Source organism: Bufo gargarizans, chromosome 3 (assembly GCF_014858855.1).
Source record: "Bufo gargarizans isolate SCDJY-AF-19 chromosome 3, ASM1485885v1, whole genome shotgun sequence".
Taxonomy (NCBI): Eukaryota; Metazoa; Chordata; class Amphibia; order Anura; family Bufonidae; genus Bufo; species Bufo gargarizans.
This window is the reverse complement of record NC_058082.1, coordinates 281,426,847-281,448,800: the sequence shown is the minus strand read 5'-3', so window position 1 is coordinate 281,448,800 and position 21,954 is coordinate 281,426,847. Positions and strand designations below refer to the sequence as shown.

The 21,954-nt window shown below is 44.6% G+C and overlaps 1 protein-coding gene across 2 annotated transcripts in view; it reads left to right on the top strand.

Annotated features, from left to right (window-relative positions):
* LOC122931939 (ras GTPase-activating protein 4-like) overlaps window positions 1–19,068 on the top strand; it is a 173,178-nt gene extending 154,110 nt beyond the window's left edge. Inside the window, exons 18-21 of one of the 2 annotated variants that reach the window (XM_044286030.1) lie at window positions 3,676–3,811; window positions 5,381–5,501; window positions 16,883–16,941; window positions 17,944–19,068. In XM_044286030.1, coding sequence (XP_044141965.1) covers window positions 3,676–3,811; window positions 5,381–5,501; window positions 16,883–16,941; window positions 17,944–18,074 — 447 coding nt within the window. In that variant the 3' untranslated portion in view covers window positions 18,075–19,068. The remainder of the gene's footprint in view (window positions 1–3,675; window positions 3,812–5,380; window positions 5,502–16,882; window positions 16,942–17,943) is intronic. The other variant, XM_044286031.1, reaches the window with a different exon arrangement.
* The last annotated feature ends 2,886 nt before the right edge of the window (window positions 19,069–21,954 follow it).

The window sequence follows — 21,954 nt, the reverse complement described above, 5'->3', positions numbered from 1 at the left end:
CCTTCACATGCTGCCGTTCTATTCATTTGAATGGGGCAGCAAGCACATGGATTTCTGCAAGTCTCATTCAGGCAACAAAATCTGCAGCGTGTTAAGGCTGCACCCATCTCATCAAGCTTCTTAGCTTTTATTATGACTTGTGACAAATATAAGAAGCTTGATGACATGAAAAACCAAGTTTTAATTTAGCAGGATATATACAGAATCAGTACCTTAAGGCCCCTTTCACACGGGCGAGATTTCCGCACTGAATCCGGATCCATTCATTTCTATGGGGCTGTGCACATAAGCGGTGATTTTCACGCATCACTTGTGCGTTGCGTAAAAATCGCAGCAAGCTCTATTTTGTGCGTTTTTCACGCAACGCAGGCCCCATGCGATGCGATTTTCACGCACGGTTGCTAGGAGACGATCGGGATGGGGACCCAATCATTATTATTTTCCCTTATTCCCTTAAGAATGCTTAGTAAAATAGGGCTGGAGGGGTTTAAAAAAAATAAAAAATATTTGAACTCACCTTAATCCACTTGTTCGCATCTCTTCTGTCTTTATCTGTGAGGAATAGGACCTTTGATGACGTCACTGCGTTCATCACATGATCCATTATGTGCGGAATAGGACTTTTGATGACGTCACTATGCTCATCACATGATCCATCATGTGAGGAATAGGACCTTTGATGACGTCACTATGCTCATCACATTGTCCATCACATGATCTATCACCATGGTGATGGATCATGTGATGGACCATGCGATGAACGCAGTGACATCATCAAAGGTCCTATTCCTCACAGATGAAGACAGAAGAGATGCCGGCTGCGCAAACAAGTGGATTAAGGTAAGTTAAATTATTATTATTATTTTTTTTTAACCCCTCCAGCCCTATTTTACTTATAACCATGTTATAAGGGAAAATAATACAATCTACACAACCTTGAACCCAAACCTGAACTTCTGTGAAGAAGTTGGGGTCTGGGTACCACAGTCAGATTTTTATCACGCGTTTGCAAAACGCATTGCACCCGCGCCATAAAAACTGAACAACGGAACACAATTGCCGTCAAAACTGACTGCAATTGGGTACCTACTCGTGCGGGTTTGCCGCAACACATCCGGACCTTATCTGGACACGCTCGTGTGAAAGAGGCCTAAGGGCTTGTTCACTTCAAACGTATGGGTTCCGTTCTGTGCATTGGGGCCACAATTTGCGGTCAGCAAAACACGGAGAACGTTCATGAGGCCTCCGGGACGGATCCAGACCCATTCAACTTGAATGGGTCTGCATCCCTCCGTTCCGCAAAAAGATAGGATATGTTCTATCTTTGTGCGGAACGGAAGTACGGAACAGAACCCCATAGTGCTTCCGTGGGTTTCCGTTCTGTGCTTCCGTTTTGCATCTCCGGATTTGCGGACCCATTCAAGTGAATGGGTCCGCATTCATGATGCGGAATGCACACGGAACAGAATCTGTTTATTGCGGATCCGCATATGCGGTCCGCAATCCGGCAACGGAACTGCCACAACCGCCACAACCTGCACCACTCAGACACAGTTTGCGTTTTACAAAGCCTTATTGCTTGGCATTACAAATAAAACAGTCATTAATAGTGCCCCCTCTTCCCCAACGTATATCACCATATACCAGAGTCTTCAGGATAATGGGCTAGCGACTTTGGGACTGCAGCCATACAGGGTTGGACTTGCCCACCAGAGTACCAAGAGATCCTCTGGTGGGCCCAAGCTCTGACAGTAATAGACCCCTAATAAAACAAGGTCCTTAGGCTGGGTTCACACGGGCGTGTCCGGATTAGGTCCGGATGCGTCCCGGTGTATTGCGTAAAACCCGCACGATAAGGCACGCAATTGCAGTCAGTTTTGACTGCGATTGCATTCCGATGTTCAGTTTTTATCGCGCGGGTGCAATGTGTTTTGCACGCGCGTGATAAAAAACCGACTGTGGTACCCAGACCTGAACTTCTTCACAGAAGTTCAGGTTTGAGTTAGGTATTGTGTAGATGTTATTATTTTCCCTTGTAACATGGTTATAAGGTAAAATAATAGCATTCTGAATACAGAATGCTTAGTAGGTGATCAATTGAGGGTTAAAATTTTTTTAAAAATTAACTCACCTTCTCCTCTTGATCGCGTAGTTCCCGATCTCTTCTTTACTTCTTTAATGATGAACTACCGGCTAAAGGACCTGTGGTGACGTCAGATCACATGCTCCAATCACATGGTCCATCACCGTGGTGATGGGGACATGTGATTGGAGCATAGTGACTCTTACTCATTGCCATAAACCAGGGGATCAAGATGTGACATGACTGGAGGAGATATAGATCATAGAACCTACTAGGATGAGTGTGGCTGATGCACACTGTGAAAGTTGAACCTATTGTGCTTTGACAGATAGGTTTTTGCTGGAGTTTTCTGTATTTTTGCGGTTTTAGTGACTTTTTTTGCACCAGCATTTTTTTGGTGCATTTTATGCAGTAAAAACATTAGATCCAGATGTTAGCTGAAGGGCTATGGGAATATTAATCGCAGGATACGCAAGCAGTTTTCTACTGATGTTTTTGTTCATTTAAATGCTTAAATATACAGCATGTTGGAGCTTTGCCGTTTTTTTTTTCCAGGTGTTTTCACTATAGGGAAAAAATGGCAGAAACAAAAAGTCATTTAGAAAAAAAGCCACAAAAAAAAAAGACATAAAAAAATGCAGGTTTCCTAGAAAAACGCATGTGTTTTATCTGGCAGCTTTTCTGTCATGGAAAAATACTATTGCAAAATTCATGTGTGTGAGAACACTAATTGTGATTGCATTATGGGCTAAAACCTCTTTCACACGACCGTAGTGCTCCTGTGGCCATATTGCGGCCCGCATACGGTGGGTCCGCAATACACGGGGCACCGGCCTTGTGCATTCCGCATCATGAATGCAGACCCATTTACTTGAATGGGTCCGCAAAACCAGAGTGCTTCCGTGGGGTTCCTTTCCGTGCTTCCGTTGCGCAAAAAAATAGAACTTGTTCTATCTTTTTGCGGAACAGACGGATCACGGACTCCATTCAAGTGCAAGAGGCCTAAGTGTTATCTGCTTCCATAGACAAGGTAGGTAGTTGGTTTATCTAACTTACCTCAAGCACTAAAGGAAACAAAACCACAACTGAAAATATGTATAAGGCCTCTTGTACACAACTGTGGTGTGTTTTGCGGTCCGCAAATCGCGGATCCGCAAAACACGGATGGCGTCCATGCGCGTTCCGCAATTTGCGGAACGGCACGGACAGTCTTTAATATAAATGCCTATTCTTGTCCGCAAAGTGCCTACAGGAATAGGACATGTTATATTTTTTTAGCGGAGCAATGGATGCGGACAGCACACGGAGTGCTGGCTGCATCTTTTGCGGCCCCATTGAAGTGAATGGGTCTGCATCCAAGCCGCCAAAACGGTGGCTCAGATGTGGACCAAAACAACGGCCGTGTGCATGAGGCCGAAGTGGAATGAAGTGAAATGAAATAGCATTCTTCACAGCCAACTTAGGGTGATAAAAGTCTGTAAGAGGCCTCTTCTAGGCTCTTCCCAATTTCCCATACGCTGTGAAGACGTTTTCATTATTCTGAAATTACCAGTTCACAGACCTCTTCCTTTATTCCTCCGGTTTTTATTTAGTGTGTTAATGAACTAAATCAGTGGCTCTCGGCATTGCGGAAGGTCTGTGTCAACAACAGCAATATGCTTGGTTCCTACCATCCTGGTGTCTACAAAGGAGAGAAGTGGAGTTGCTGCCACCAGAAGGACAAAGCAGGTATTACATCCTGCTTTTTTTCCTAAAGAAAAAACTTTTTTTATTTTTAAACAAAGCAGTCAGTATTCCTTTTCCCAAAGGTCACATGCACATGACTGTGCGCAGTCCAGGAAACACGGCCTGTGTGTCAGCTGCATCTCCTGGACCGATAGCGACTCCTCCGTCCCAAACTTAGTTCATCATATTGATTTATGGTGCAGTGAGTTTGGGTCAGTGGAGCTGCCATCTGTCCTGTTACCCCTCACCAAGCTAAACACATTAGGGAAATGCAATAAGAACTGATACAATGGGAGAGTGGAGTAGTTGTTCATGGCAACCTCTCATTAATTTGCGGCCCTTTTGAAATTAATAGCAGGGTCCTGATAGGTTACAATTGGTAGCTTTTTCTGTGCATCAGGTTTGACACAACAGCTTACCATTTACTCACTTTAGGTGTTTATACTGAGCAACTGATGTTACAATGGCCTTGTTCCTTACAGATCACATTGATAATCGTCTGATGTAAATGCAAGAAAACATATAACATACGGTATATTGGTGCTGATTGAATGTTCATGCATAAAAACTGCTGTCATCAGAGTTGTTAGTAAATGTAAATTACCTGTAATTAAAATGAGGTTTATAAGGGGTTAATAAGGTTAATTAATAATGCTATATGTAAAATACTGGCATGCTTAACTGCCTTTTTGTTCAGCAGAACTTTGAAGGGGTATCCCCATCATAGACATTATGGCATATCCACAGAATTTGACTAAACATCTCATCGGTGCAGTTTTCAACGCTGGGACGTGCACCTTTCGCCAGAACTGGGGTACCACGCTTACTTGGCTGTTTCTATAACTTCCATAGAAATGAGTGTAGAAAGACACCTATTCATTTAGTGCTGTCCTGGATGGGACAGGAGTGAGAACCTCTTCTTCTAGAAATCTCAGAGTTAAGAACCTCAGACATTTTTGGATTCATGGATTTGTTTCTAATGTCTATGATGCGATTACCACTATAAGGGCTGTTTCACACGAGCGGATGCCGTGCGTGACATCCGCTGCGTGAATGACAGCCAAGACCCGATGCAGACTTCAGAAGCACGGAGCATTAACATGACTGATAATGCTCTGTGCCTCTCTGTGATCTCTTTACTACGAAATCACAGTGAGATAAAGTTGTCACTGTGATTTCGTAGTAAAGAGGTCACAGAGAGGCACGGAGCATTATCAGTCATGTTACTGCTCCGTGCCTCTGCAGTCTGCATCGGGTCTTGGCTTTCATTCATGGAGCAGATGTCACGCACACGGCATCCGCTCGTGTGAAACAGCCCTAAAGGTTTTGTGCAGAATTACACAAGTATGGCTACTTTTTGGTGCCACACCTGTCCACGGTTTGTAAGGGGTGTGATGTCACAGAACAAACCCATTCATTGGTAGACCTGAGCTGCAATACCATACACAACCCATGGACCAGTGTGGTGCTTTTTTTGGAAGAAAGTAGCCATGATTTAAAAATCCAGTACAACCCCTTTAAAAGTTAGAGACTGGACCAGATGCACAAGTAAGTTCTTTGCTTTACTTTCAGTTGCTGGTTGTGACAAAACTCGACATGAAGTCACATTACAGGAATGGAATGATCTCTTGAATCCAGACCTTGAGGCACAGCTCATTTTCAGACACTTGATTGGAGTAAGAGAGTTAATGAGGTACATTGATTAGTACATCATGGCTATACAACATTTCCAACTTCAGTCTGCTCTCGTGAAGACAGTAAGGCTGTCTCCACATCTGTCTTTTGACTGCACTTTTATCTGATAGCATTATAAATCTATGTTAACATTCACAGACTGCTGGATGCAAAAATAAAACATCATCATTTTTTAAATTCTAAAATGCAACCAACTAATGACTGCAAACGACATCATGAACAATTAATTGAGTCATATACTGTATTTGGAAAAAAAGGGTAGAGCTCTGTCCACATTAGTGTCCTAACCTTCATTTGTAAAGCAGCCATGACCACTATGAATTAAGTTCTTTTAAACAGATCCCAACAATTAATGATACGTCCCACTGACATAAGGAGGCATGTTGTGTGTATTGGTGTAGCACGATGTGGATTAGTGCCTATGTCTAGTTTAAAGAAATTACAATATTTCAAAGTAATATGGAATCTAAATTAATAAAAATATTAAATCCACTACTGATCAGAAAAAACATTTAGATTCAGTGACCACTGGTGATGTCTTCTCAGATTGAGGTCATCTTCTCTTTTCTTTTCCATCCAGCCCAGATCATCAGGGCAACTTCTCTGGGACATGATCCAACTCTCTAGAGTTTGCTGCCCAGATGTCTTTAGCTCCTCACTTTTGCAACACATCTCCACTGCTACGCTAACACAAACTGCTCACAGTGCTGCAAACTGCGTCCCCTGAATATAATAACAGCACACCGTGGCTGTGTAATATAATGCTACTACACGTTGTGCCCCCTGAATATAATTACAGCACACTATGGCTGTGTAATATAATGCTACTACACGTTGTGCCCTCTGAATATAATAACAGCACACCGTGGCTGTGTAATATAATGCTACTACACGTTGTGCCCCCTGAATATAATTACAGCACACTGTGGCTATGTAATATAATGCTACTACACGTTGTGCCCTCTGAATATAATTACAGCACACTGTGGCTGTGTAATATAATTCTACTACACGTTGTGCCCCCTGAATTTAATTACAGCACACCGTGGCTGTGTAATATAATTCTACTACACGTTGTGCCGTCTGAATATAATTACACCACACTGTGGCTGTGTAATATAATTCTACTACACGTTGTGCCGTCTGAATATAATTACAGCACACTGTGGCTGTGTAATATAATTCTACTACACGTTGTGCCGTCTGAATATAATTACACCACACTGTGGCTGTGTAATATAATTCTACTACACGTTGTGCCGTCTGAATATAATTACAGCACACTGTGGCTGTGTAATATAATGCTACTACACGTTGTGCCCTCTGAATATAATTACAGCACACCGTGGCTGTGTAATATAATGCTACTACACGTTGTGCCCCCTGAATATAATTACACCACGCTGTGGCTGTGTAATATAATTCTACTACACGTTGTGCCGTCTGAATATAATTACACCACACTGTGGCTGTGTAATATAATTCTACTACACGTTGTGCCCCCTGAATATAATTACAGCACACTGTGGCTGTGTAATATAATGCTACTACACGTTGTGCCCTCTGAATATAATTACAGCACACCGTGGCTGTGTAATATAATGCTACTACACGTTGTGCCCCCTGAATATAATTACACCACACTGTGGCTGTGTAATATAATGCTACTACACGTTGTGCCCTCTGAATATAATAACAGCACACCGTGGCTGTGTAATATAATGCTACTACACGTTGTGCCCCCTGAATATAATTACAGCACACTGTGGCTGTGTAATATAATTCTACTACACGTTGTGTCCCCTGAATATAATTACAGCACGCTGTGGCTGTGTAATATAATTCTACTACACGTTGTGCCCCCTGAATTTAATTACAGCACACTATGGCTGTGTAATATAATTCTACTACACGTTGTGCCCCCTGAATTTAATTACAGCACACCGTGGCTGTGTAATATAATTCTACTACACGTTGTGCCGTCTGAATATAATTACACCACACTGTGGCTGTGTAATATAATTCTACTACACGTTGTGCCCCCTGAATATAATTACAGCACACTGTGGCTGTGTAATATAATGCTACTACACGTTGTGCCCTCTGAATATAATTACAGCACACCGTGGCTGTGTAATATAATGCTACTACACGTTGTGCCCCCTGAATATAATTACACCACACTGTGGCTGTGTAATATAATGCTACTACACGTTGTGCCCTCTGAATATAATTACAGCACACCGTGGCTGTGTAATATAATGCTACTACACGTTGTGCCCCCTGAATATAATTACAGCACACTGTGGCTGTGTAATATAATTCTACTACACGTTGTGTCCCCTGAATATAATTACAGCACGCTGTGGCTGTGTAATATAATTCTACTACACGTTGTGCCCCCTGAATTTAATTACAGCACACTATGGCTGTGTAATATAATTCTACTACACGTTGTGCCCCCTGAATTTAATTACAGCACACCGTGGCTGTGTAATATAATTCTACTACACGTTGTGCCCTCTGAATATAATTACACCACGCTGTGGCTGTGTAATATAATTCTACTACACGTTGTGCCGTCTGAATATAATTACACCACACTGTGGCTGTGTAATATAATTCTACTACACGTTGTGCCCCCTGAATATAATTACAGCACGCTGTGGCTGTGTAATATAATTCTACTACACGTTGTGCCCGCTGAATATAATTACAGCACACTGTGGCTGTGTAATACAATTCTACTACACGTTGTGCCCCCTGAATATAATTACAGCACGCTGTGGCTGTGTAATATAATGCTACTACACGTTGTGCCCCCTGAATATAATTACAGCACACTGTGGCTGTGTAATATAATTCTACTACACGTTGTGCCCCCTGAATATAATTATAGCACACGGTGGCTGTGTAATATAATTCTACTACACGTTGTGCCCCCTGAATATAATTACAGCACGCTGTGGTTGTGTAATATAATTCTACTACACGTTGTGCCCCCTGAATATAATTACAGCACGCTGTGGTTGTGTAATATAATTCTACTACACGTTGTGCCCCCTGAATATAATTACAGCACACTGTGGCTGTGTAATATAATTCTACTGGTTGTAGGCTAGTCTGAAGAGGTGGGTTTTCAGGTTTCTTTTGAAGGACTCCACTGTAGGTAAGAGTCTGATATGTTGGGGTCGCGAGTTCCAGAGTATGGGGGATGCACGGGAGAAATCTTGGAGTCGATTGTTGGAAGAGGCGATAAGAGGGGAGGAGAGAAGGAGGTCTTGTTAGGATCGGAGAGTGCGTGTGGGGATGTATCGGGAAAGTAGCTCAGAGATGTAGGCAGAGGACAGGTTATGGACGGCCTTGTATGTATTTGTTAGTACTTTGAAGTGAATTCGCTGGGCAATGGGGAGCCAGTGAAGGGATTGGCAGAGGGGAGAGTAATAGGGTGAGAGGTGGATTAGTCGGGCAGCAGAGTTGAGGATAGATTGGAGGTGTGCGAGAGTGCTAGATGGAAGGCCACAGAGGAGAATGTTGCAGTAGTCCAGGCGGGAGATGATGAGGGCATGACGGCAGCAGGTGGTGGAAAGGGCTTGGATGTGCGGTCGGAAGGAGAGGGCAGAATCCAAGGTCACTCCAAGGCAGCAGACTTGGTTGACCAGGGAGAGTGTGCAGCCATTGATCGTGATCGATAGGTCTGTTGGGGGGTTTGAACAAGATGGGGGAAAGATTATGAATTCTGTCTTATCCATGTTAAGTTTTAGAAAGCGAGAGGCGAAGAAGGAAGATATAGAAGATAGACATTGTGGGATTCTTGATAGTAAGGTGGGGATGTCTGGAATTAGAAAGATTATTGACAAGTGGAAAAATTTCAAGGCAGTTGATGCTCTTCTCAGGAGTGGACATCCCAGCAAACACACCCCAAGGTCAGACTGTGCAGTGCTCAAACAAATTGCCCTCAGTAAGTAAGTTAAATGTTCATGACAGAACAATTAGAAAAAGACTCAAACAATATCCTTTGGACAGACAAAACCAAAATGAAGATTACAGTGACCATATTTCCCATTGTCACATTTGTCAAGCACGGTGGTGGAGGGGTGATGATTTGAGTTTGTTTTGCAGTCACAGGACCTGGGCACCTTGCAGTCATTGGGGAACATTTACTAAGCTCCTTACGCCACTATTGTGGCATAAAAAAGTCACACATTATGGAAGACACTAGTAATTGGTGACTTTTTAGGCTTCTCGTCACTTTTAAGAAGTCGCAAGAGAAAGGGGTGAAGCTTAGCAGGAGGGGGCGAGACGTCACAGGCCCATCTGATTTATTATAACTTTTGCCAGAAAGTGGCAGAAGTTATAGCTGAAGTCTACACCACAGAGATGTGGCTGATTTGTTAAGCGGCATCTGCCTCTTAAAAAATTAGGCGCATCTCACGCTGGTAGTCTTGATAAATGTCTACACGTTGTGCCGTCTGAATATAATTACAGCACACTGTGGCTGTGTAATATAATTCTACTACACGTTGTGCCCCCTGAATTTGTTTACACCACACCCAGCACTGCTATATATCTATATGACAGCTGCCCCAGCACACTCAGCTCTACTACATCTAATACACATGACAGCTGCCCCAGCACACTCAGCTCTGCTATATCTCTATAGATAATAGCTGCCCCAGCACACCCAGGTCTGCTACATCTAATACACATGACAGCTGCCCCAGCACACTCAGCTCTGCTATATCTCTATATATGACAGCTGCCCCAGCACACCCAGGTCTGCTACATCTAATACACATGACAGCTGCCCCAGCACACCAAGGTCTGCTACATCTAATACACATGACAGCTGCACCAGCACACTCAGCTCTACTATATCTCTATATATGACAGCTGCCCCAGCACACCCAGCTCTGCTACATCTATATATCTCTAAGTATTGCTATACAGTAGATAGATATATAGAGATATAGCAGAGCTGAGTGTGCTGGGGCAGCTGTCTTGTGTATAGATGTACACTTAGCCAGCTATAACAGTAGAAGTCTCATATTTTTTTCAGTCAGTGGCAATGCAGCTCTTATGGCCGTGTGATTAGGTGATTTGCCTCTGATATAGAAGGTCGTGGGTTCGAATCCCAGCAGAAATTTTTCTAAAATACAGGCTAAATTAGAATACACAAGCACTGGCTCCATATATGGACATACAGGGCTGGACACAGGAAGAGGCTGCATCGCATCGCTGACATGGAGGGGGGGGGGGAGATGTCACTTGATACTGGCACGTGGGGGTGGGAAGGAGAAAGGCACTTGATACTGGCACATTGGGGGGATGGCACTTGATACTGGCACATGGGGGGAGGGGGGTTGGCACCTGATATTGGCACATGTGGAGGGGGGTTGGCACTATGATACTGGCACATGGGGGGGAAGGAGAGAGGCACCTGATAGTGGCACATGGGGGGGGGGGGGTTGGCACTATGATACTGGCACATGGGGGGAAGGAGAGAGGCACCTGATACTGGCACATGGGGAGGGGGGTTGGCACTATGATACTGGCACATGGGGGAAAGGAGAGAGGCACTTGATACTGGCACATGGGAGGGGTTTGGAACTATGATACTGGCACATGGGGGTGGGAAGGACTAAGGAGAGAGGCACTTGATACTGGCACATGGGGGGGTTGGAACTATGATACTGGCACATGGGGGTGGGAAGGAGAGAGGCACTTGATACTGGCACATAGGGGGTTTGGCACTATGATACTGGCACATGGGGGTGGGAAGGAGAGAGGCACTATGATACTGGCACATGGGGAGGGGGGTTGGCACCTGATACTGGCACATGGGGAGGGGGGTTGGCACCTGATACTGGCACATGGGGGGTTGGCACTATAATACTGGCACATGGGGGGAAAGAGAGAGGCACCTGATACTGGCACATGGGGAGGGGGGTTGGCACTATGATACTGGCACATGGGGGGGAAGGAGAGAGGCACTTGATACTGGCACATGGGGGGTTGGCACTATGATACTGGCACATGGGATGGGAAGGAGAGAGGCACTTGATACTGGCACATGGGGGGGTTTGGCACTATGATACTGGCACATGGGGGTGGGAAGGAGAGAGGCACTTGATATTGGCACATGGGGGGGTTGGCACTATGATACTGGCACATGGGGGTGGGAAGGAGAGAGGCACTTGATACTGGCACATGGGGGGTTTGGCACTATGATACTGGCACATGGGGGTGGGAAGGAGAGAGGCACTTGATACTGGCACATTGGGGGGTTGACACCTGACACTGGCACATGGGGGGTTGGCACTGATACTGGCACATGGGGGGGTGGGGTTGGCACTATGATACTGGCACATGGTGGGAAGGAGAGAGGCACTTGATACTGGCACTTTTTTTGGGGGGGGGGAGATGGTACTATGATACTGGGACATCGGGGGGGGAGAGAGGCACTTGATACTGGCACATGGGGGGAGAGGCTATTAAAATTGGCGCTTTTTGGGGGGGGAGATGTTACTATGATACTGGGACATGGGGGGGGGGGAGGCACTTGATACTGGCATGTGGGGGGGTTGGCACTTGATACTGGCACATGGGGGGGTTTGGCGCTATGATACTGGCACATGGGGGTGGGAAGGAGAGAGGCACTATGATACTGGCACATGGGGGTGGGAAGGAGAGAGGCACTTGATACTGGCACATGGGGGGGTTTGGCACTATGATACTGGCACATGGGGGTGGGAAGGAGAGAGGCACTTGATACTGGCACATTGGGGGGATGGCACTTGATACTGGCACATGGGGGAGGGGGGTTGGCACCTGATATTGGGACATGGGGGGGAGGGGGGTTGGCACTATGATACTGGCACATGGGGGGAAGGAGAGAGGCACCTGATACTGGCACATGGGGAGGGGGGTTGGCACTATGATACTGGCACATGGGGGAAAGGAGAGAGGCACTTTATACTGGCACAAATAAGGGTTTGGAACTATGTTACTGGCACATGGGGGTGGGAAGGAGAGAGGCACTTGATACTGGCACATGGGGGTGGGAAGGAAAGAGGCACTTGATACTGGCACATGGGGGAGGGGGGTTGGCACCTGATACTATCACATGGGGGGGTTGGCACTATGATACTGGCACATGGGGGGGAAGGAGAGAGGCACTTGATACTGGCACATGGGGGGTTTGGCACTATGATACTGGCACATGGGGGTGGGAAGGAGAGAGACACTTGATACTGGCACATTGGGGGGGATGGCACTATGATACTGGGACATGGGGGGAAGAGAGAGGCACTTGATACTGGCACATGGGGGGGGTTGGCATTATGATAATGGCACATGGGGGTGGGAAGGAGAGAGGCACTTGATACTGGCACTTTTTTTGGGGGGGGAGATGGTACTATGATACTGGGACATCGGGGGGGGAGAGAGGCACTTGATACTGGCACATGGGGGGAGAGGCTATTCAAATTGGCGCTTTTTTGGGGGGGGAGATGTTACTATGATACTGGGACATGGGGGGGGAGGCACTTGATACTGGCATGTGGGGGGGTTGGCACTTGATACTGGCACATGGGGGGGTTTGGCGCTATGATACTGGCACATGGGGGTGGGAAGGAGAGAGGCACTATGATACTGGCACATGGGGGTGGGAAGGAGAGAGGCACTTGATACTGGCACATGGGGGGGTTTGGCACTATGATACTGGCACATGGGGGTGGGAAGGAGAGAGGCACTTGATACTGGCACATTGGGGGGATGGCACTTGATACTGGCACATGGGGGAGGGGGGTTGGCACCTGATATTGGGACATGGGGGGAGGGGGGTTGGCACTATGATACTGGCACATGGGGGGAAGGAGAGAGGCACCTGATACTGGCACATGGGGAGGGGAGTTGGCACTATGATACTGGCACATGGGGGAAAGGAGAGAGGCACTTTATACTGGCACAAATAAGGGTTTGGAACTATGTTACTGGCACATGGGGGTGGGAAGGAGAGAGGCACTTGATACTGGCACATGGGGGTGGGAAGGAAAGAGGCACTTGATACTGGCACATGGGGGGAGGGGGGTTGGCACCTGATACTATCACATGGGGGGGTTGGCACTATGATACTGGCACATGGGGGGGAAGGAGAGAGGCACTTGATACTGGCACATGGGGGGTTTGGCACTATGATACTGGCACATGGGGGTGGGAAGGAGAGAGACACTTGATACTGGCACATTGGGGGGGATGGCACTATGATACTGGGACATGGGGGGAAGAGAGAGGCACTTGATACTGGCACATGGGGGGGGTTGGCATTATGATAATGGCACATGGGGGTGGGAAGGAGAGAGGCACTTGATACTGGCACATTGGGGGGATGGCACTATGATACTGGGACATGGGGGGGAGAGAGGCACTTGATACTGGCACATGATGGAGGGGCATCTATGGGGACACTTACTGGCACATTATTGGGGGGCATTATGGGGGACACTAGGCCGGCAGCCTATCAGAGGCCAGACACTGAGGGCATCTACTGGGGCACTATATATGGGGCATTTTATACTGGTACATTATGGGGGGCACTAGCAGGAAGGGGGGAGAGGAGCACTATGGAGGAATTTACTGGGGGCACTATATAGGGGTATTTTATACTGGGACATTATGGAGGCACTATGGGGATATTAGCTCAACTGGGGGCATTACAAGGGGGTATTTTGTGCATTGTCACATTAAAAGGAGAATTATTTCTACTGGGGGAGGGGGGGGGATTATGGTGGGCTTTATTACTCCCCCATGGTATGACCCCCTAGTAGCAGCACAGCCTCTCCCTGCTCTGCTATCCCCCTGCCCTTTCTCCAAATCCTTATTATGAAATCCTTTTCATTAGGATAAAACACATCAGCTCCGCCGAGCCCCCGGCCAAAGTGGCGTCTGAGAGTAATTGTAAGTTTTCATATGAAATATGTTTGTTATACACATATAGCCTACACTGGGCCACACAATATACAGTATACCGCTACACTGTGTAGTCTGTTCTATAAGCACCATTGTTTTGTGACGGCGGACAGAAAATAATCTGGAAGTGCCCCTCCCGAGACCAGGCTCTGACTGCTAGGGGGAGTCTGCTGAGCTAACGGATGCCACCTATGGCAGTAGCACCACCATAGCCCCCATATATGGCTAAAAAATTATTGTTTCGGGGTGGTGACACCATTTTCTACCGCACCGGGTGACACCAGCCCTAGCAACGCCACTGCTCTGTGATCTTCTGCCAGATATAGTGCAACTGAAAATCCTTGTGTTCAGGCCTAGATGCTTTCATTATCCCCCAGTCATCGTACAGTGGGGGGTTTTCCCCACTCCCCACTGTGACAGTAGCCGAGCTAAAATTGACTCTGATAACACATGGCATTGCGTTATCTTGGTTATCTTATGACAAAAGCCATTGAAAATTTAGTTCACTTTTTCTAGCCATTCTTTACTTAATACGTTAACCATCAAGTTTAGCTCGACTGTTTCTGCAGGTTAAGTCATTAATATCCAATTGGTGAGGGTTCAAAACCCTGCTCCACCACTGATTAGCTGTTACCTGCAGCCGCTGGCACTGAAACTAGCAATGGAAATGGAATAAGAAGTACAGCTCCGTTCAAAGTGTAGTGGCCATGGCAGGTTGCTGTAACTTAGCTACCTTTCACTTCTGTGGAAGATGAGCTGCAGTAACCCAACATGACCACTACACTTTGAACGGAGGTGTACTTCCTATTCCATTCAAAATGCTAGTTTCAGCATGGCAGACTGCAGAGAACAGCTGATCGGTGGAGGAACGTGGTGTTAGACCTGAGAATAGGTCATCAATATCGGGAGCATGGAAAACCCCTTTAAGAGAGCTGTGCATAAACAAATGCCCACAAACCTCAATAAAATTAAGATTTTTTTTTTTCACAAAAAGAGTGGGCCAAAATTCCTCCAGAATGATGGAAGAGACTGATGGACGTGGCTTTTCCATTTTGGCTTCATTTTTTTAGAATAAGTAATGACACAGTGGACTCTGTTGTGTTGTGCTTCATCTGAGGTTGTATTTACTGAATTTTAAGACCTAAAGAGCAGGTGTTTTATTTTTGTTATGTCTGGATACATAAAATAGAATTCAAAGAGGATGTGCTTGGCTTTTCTCATGACTGTAGGATTAATACATTTAATCCACCAAGTCTCTCCTCCAAATAGATATACCGCCAATACAAATAACATAGTCCACATAGAAGGAAGTTGCCTCAGTTACTCTCGTGGCACTGCATGCATCTTTACTGGAGTCCATAGGCCAGATTTATCATTACACTTACATCTTGCTCCACTTTTCATATGTCCAAAGTCACTTTTGGCTAAGTCAGATTTATTAATGGTCCTTTAATACTGTGATAAATGTGGTTTGACAGTAGCAGTTTATCCTTCACTAAGCGGCTTTACAAAAGTCGCACGTCTTTATGAAAAAGTCGCATGTTCTATTAAAAAGTCGCATAAGATAAGCATGGTCCTCACTGGAGTTAAATTGCGCAATTTTTGCGACTTTTTAAATTGTCACAATAGTAAATCTGTCTAGAGATTCATTTACATTAAAAAAAACACGCCCACTTTCAGAAAACTGGCGAGCTTAGCGCAGAGCCAATAAAAGTTGCAAATTTTTGCGCAGTTTTAGCGATTGCACAAAAATGTTCTACTTTTTCACTCCATTATTTTGACTTGAGCTAATGATAAATCTGGCCCCATGTATTTAAAACCACTCCTTTATGTTGTGAGTTATGACCTGGCTCTGTGATTTTCTGCCAGATATAGTGAGGTATAGTACCCGCTGAAAATATTTCTGCTAGAATTAGATCCCCTGAACATCTTTTTGCCACATTCAGTGTGCCTGAAAACATTTCTACCAGATATAGTGCCCCAGAAAATATTTCTGCAGGCAGTGCACCTGACAGTTGTGCCACACACTGCCCCGCCTTATGCTGCTGTCACTGACCGTCACGGTAAATAACATTCTACAGCCCCTTCTTGCAATGCAGGTCAGGCCTGGCTTCTTGTTGCCAGACTCCTGTAGAATGGTACAGGGGGTTCAGAGACCTCATTGTGCCACGTGAGTCACACAGAGGGTGCCAAATGGTGAGGCATGGAGTGGAGGAGGGCCCCTTTGCGCTTGTTTGAGCCATTATCATGATGGGGAGATGGCAGACTAAATCCTAGCTCCAAGAAGACTGTGCTTTCTTTGCTGTCAAAAGCAACAGAAACCGAACCCAAAGAGAAAAACGGTAATGTGAACTGAGCCCTATCTACCCAGTAGTGTGCATAACAGTAAAATATTATTTTTATCTGCAGGGAAAAGTACTTGGAACTAACAAAACACGATAAAAGCAGCAAATCTGACTTATCCGCAGGTATGTTTTCACTGTGCTTTTATTGCAGTCTACCTGTGGAAATGCACAGGTATTAACGGAATTCACCTATGGTAACATGGCAAAAATAGGACCAGGACTATCAAGGTGTGAAACTGTTTGAAATGGCAGAGCATTGTCCTGTCCATCAACAGTTTAGTAGGGAAACATCAGACCACAAATGTTTGCTCTAAAGATAGAACAGAAAGTATTTTTAAAGAAGACCTGGCAGGTCCTTATAGTCCCTGGTCTGAGGGCAGCATATGATAGAGTAGAAGATCACGGAAATTTTGTTTTCGATTTGATTCAGTATTTTTTATTTTAAAGGTGTTCTTACCAATCCATAGATTAGGTGATAAATATCAGATTTCTGGGGGTCCAGCCAATATAACTCCTAGTAATCCTGAGAACGGAGGGTCCCTGGGTACCTTCTGTGAATGGAGTGGTAGTGCACATGTAAGTCCACCACTCTATTCACTTCTATGGTACCTATGTGGATAGGTGATGCCCTTTATGCGATAACCATTTTAACTGTTGCCAGGGCTCAAACACATGCATCCCACACACCAAATGACAGCTCTGTATGGGATTGTATACATGTAGAGCTGTCAGGCAGGCTGGCTTTCTCCATGAGTCCTGGTAGCATTTATTCAGCATCTTGCATGAAAATTCATACTGAATCAATTAGTTATCCATTATCTGAGTATCTCCCCTCCATCCTATGCTGCCCTCAAATATAGTTTTATCAAACACATGACTGAGTTGCTTTAAATGGTCTTCTCTGCCTTCAGGCCCTGAACTTGAGGTCCACTGCTGGCCCTTCTGTTGTACAGATGACTAGAGTAGACCTTGCAGAAAACAGCAGCTTCCTAGGTTTTCCCACCCCAGGACATATCTGGTGATATCCTAGTAACCTGCACTGGGCACTGTTTTTGGCCAGTACTGGATTACCAAACCTCCGCCATGTAATTCATTGCAGTAATAAAAATATATTTTTCTTTTTAGATCCTGCAAGAAAGGACAGTACTACACAGCTTTTCCAGATTCTCAAAGACCTCGAAGTTGCTCATGATTCTTTCCTGGCTGATTCGCCAAATTTTGCTGATCAGGAAAAAAAGTACCTGCTGGAAGTATAACCCCTGTAAATATTGTAAGGTTGTAATTATAAAACTGAATGTACCTATAATGCTACAAATTCAACATTCAAGTCATGTAACATTTAGCCAAAAATACCATTAACGCAGTTAGTCCAGCTTGTCGTAATTTATAAAGCTGAGAACACCAAGTACAATGGAACTATATCCTGCCTGGCCATTTTTCTAGGTTTTTAATCTATTCTGCACCAGTGTATAATCTTTCACAGCTGGGACAACCAGGCAGGCTTTTACATATCACGCACACAATAATAGCAAGCTGTATATAACACTATTACTATTTTATTTTTTATTAAAACTGACAACAGATATAGTTTGTCTTTTGTGTTTTTCTGTTGATTTTTAGATAGTTGTACAGAAGCTTTAGGGGAAAAAAACCTGCCCCCTAAAATCTTGCCATAAATGGTTATGTTAAAAATACACAATGAAGAAATGTACAATCGGTAGGGGAGATTGTAGACAAGAAACATTGGATCAGTACATCGAGTGGGAAGGTCATATCAGGCTTAGTGATGCTGGTGATAGAGATATAGGTATGAATACTTATTAAAGAGCATTTTTCCTCGTGTAAAGGTCAGTATTTTACACAAACAATTCAAAAACCTTCTTTTCATCTCATTGTAGACAAACAGATGTGGGATTTTTAAGGTGATCACCAGTAGCAGCATTAGGGCTCATGCAGACAACAGTTATTGTTTTGCGGTCCGTTTTTCACGGATCCGTTGTTCCGTATCTGAGGTTTTTTTTTCTCAGACTTAAGTCCTGTTCCGTTATTCCACACAACATATCAGTATGGTTTCCGTATGCAATACGTTTTTTGTGGATTGCAAACGGAAGCAGTAACTTATTAATGAGCAATATGGGCTGGGCATAGCATTTCTACAGTATGGATCCACAAAATACAGATGACATATGGATGTGTTCCGGTGCGTTGCGTATTTTTTGCGGACCCATTGACTTTAATGGGGCCTCGGACCATGATTTGCAGACAATTTTTTGCGGAATGGAAATGCGGAAACTGAATGCACACGGAGTAACTTCCATTGTTTTTGCGGACCCATTGAAGTGAAAAATTGAACAGAAGAGGAAAGAAAATACGTTTGTGTGCATGAGCCCTTAGAGTAAGAGGCCCTCTTAAACCACACGTTTTTTGACCCAGTAATTGAGAACAGGCATTCGTAGGAGTACTCATTCCCAATAATCGCCTCATATTGATTGAGTAGCCAATGAATGAGCAAACGCTCGTTTGTCAACTGATGGGCATCTTTCATCAGGATAAAAGATGCCCAATTATCGCAGCACATCTCTCTGTGTAATCAGGGATGTGCTGCAGAAGAAAATGAGAACTACTGCACTAGCAATCTTTCTTCCCACTTTTAGTTTGCATCAGCTTGTAAAATCAGGCCAATGCAAACGAGCGCAGATGGACGTGTCATCCATCGGCGCACTGCTCGAACATCAGGCAGTGTAGGGCTTGCAGTCACATCTACAATCTGGTGCCTGAGGGGGATTGAATGAATCCTTTGCGAAAAAAGAAGACACCAGTATTATAAACATCACATAGTAGGTTTGGGGCCCTTTTACAGAATTTAGGGTGTATTTTGTGGTCAGAAAAAAATAAGTATGACGTCCATGTGACATCCGTGTTGCATCCATTTTTTTGTGGACCCATTGTACCAATGTCTATTCTTGTCCACAAAACATCTTTTTTGCTGGACTGCAGAAAGGACATATGGATGCGGACAGCACGCAATGCTGCCCCATCTAAATGAATGGATCCACATCCAATCTGCAAAAAATGCGGATCAGAGGCGGACCAAAAATACAGTCGTGTGAATGGGGCTGTAGCATCAATGCCCACAAACTTCAAATTACACCTCAGGTGACAACCTCAAATGTCCCTCATTAGGCTACCAGCACACAGGTGCAGGTTGACACCAACAGAAATTATTATGTTATTTGCAGATTTTGTTGCAGTTTTGCCCTGATCTCACCCATTGCATAGAAATCCGCACAGTTGAAACGCTGAGGATTTCTAAATCCGCATGGCAAATTAGTATCCGCACAGAAAAAAGCTAAATGTGCATGAGATTTGTCTAATCTCATACACTTTCCTGTTACTGCATCACCGCGTTTTTCCACCTGAAAATCCACTCAGAAAACCTTGTGTAATCCACATCATGTGCTGTTCAGAAAGGACCATGTTGTAATGCAGGTTATATGGGTAGACACAAAATATCTATTATGTGCTACTAGCATTTCACTTCGATGGGGCAACGCTGGATCTCTGCAAGAGCGCAGAAAATGGGGTCTGTCACATGTATCACCCCTTGTACAAATGTATTTGTTACATCTTTTAAATGTGCTTTTCTCTGAGGGCCTCTAATAGCTTGAAAGTTGCAAATATCATTTTTCTGGTTCGACAATAAAAGGTATCATTACTATAGTATTTTGTCCTTTTTAACACAAAACTAATATCACATGGCACTAACCTTTTTTTCCTAATTATCTGTATAAATAAAATTGTGCAGATCTGAGCTCCATTGGCTCAGCAAAAGAAAACCATTGTCGATTGTGCAGTGTACTTGGTGAGCCGACAGGTGGACGTGTGTAATGAACTTGTCCGTATTTCATATCTTGTATCGTGCTCTTGTCTAGGATTAGAAATACAAGCTGCTGACCATGCCAAACCTGCATCTGGTGGAACAGCTCCATCAAAGTGAATGGGGCTCATACCACACAGATTAGTTCTGGGAAGCAAGCAGCCATGTTTTTATCCTAGATGACCCCTTATATAAGGTAGTTTCTCAGACATGCACCCAGTCTTCTTCATTAGGGAAAAAGTGACTGAGCTACATTTTCATTGGCTTTTTATAGCTATAGGATTCTTAATCAGGCACGGACATAAGGGAGAAGGACAAAACAGTTTATGGCATATGGCACTAACATTTTAACCCAACCAATATTGTATGCTGTTTTATAAGCTTTAGGGCTCATTCACATGACCGTATTTATGTGTTTCATCATTCATTTACAACGGGGCTGCATCCATATTTCTGTTCCACGGCCCCGCAAAAAAAATAGAGCATCTATTATTCTTGTCCGCAAGTGCAGACAAGAATAGGCATCTCTATCATAGGGCTGGCCGTGGGCATTTCCCAAAATGCAGAACACACATGGCTGGGATCCGCAATTTGTGGACCGCAAAACACATACGATCATCTGAATGAGCCCAAAGTAATACAAATATCAATGTGTATGTAAAATTACTACGGTACTTAATAATATGGCTTTTTGTTATTATTATGTGCCGTTTGGTAGATTTCATAAGCCATGTGCCCTTGTTGGGAAAAGCTTCTGTGCTGTCCATAAGATGGCTGCTGATGGAGGGTCAGGTGACCAGACACATCACTCAGCCTCCTCCATTCTAACACACTGAACCTGCACTAAACTCCCAACAGTGCAAAATGGGATATATTGAATATTGCACAGGCAGTAATTCATTGCAGTCTATGGGACAAGCGATCTACTGGCACTTTCACACGAGCGTGTCCCTTTAGGGAATCACGCTCCGTGTGAGATAGGGATCCTGCGTTCTGGACTTAGGAAAAGCTGTCAGTATGATTCCGTTACAGAAAGGTCAGGCAGAGGCACACAGCATTATCAATCATGATAATGCTGTGCGCAGGGAGTAAAGGAACTAAAACACAAAAACAGAAGGGTTAAAGAACAGATCTGGTGGGAATGTGGACCTGAAGGTATATAAATGTATAATCTTGGTTGGCACCACTCAGCATCTCTCTTGCTCACAACAATGACCTTATCTGCAAAAAATATATTTGGCAGCTCCAAATCCTCCAAA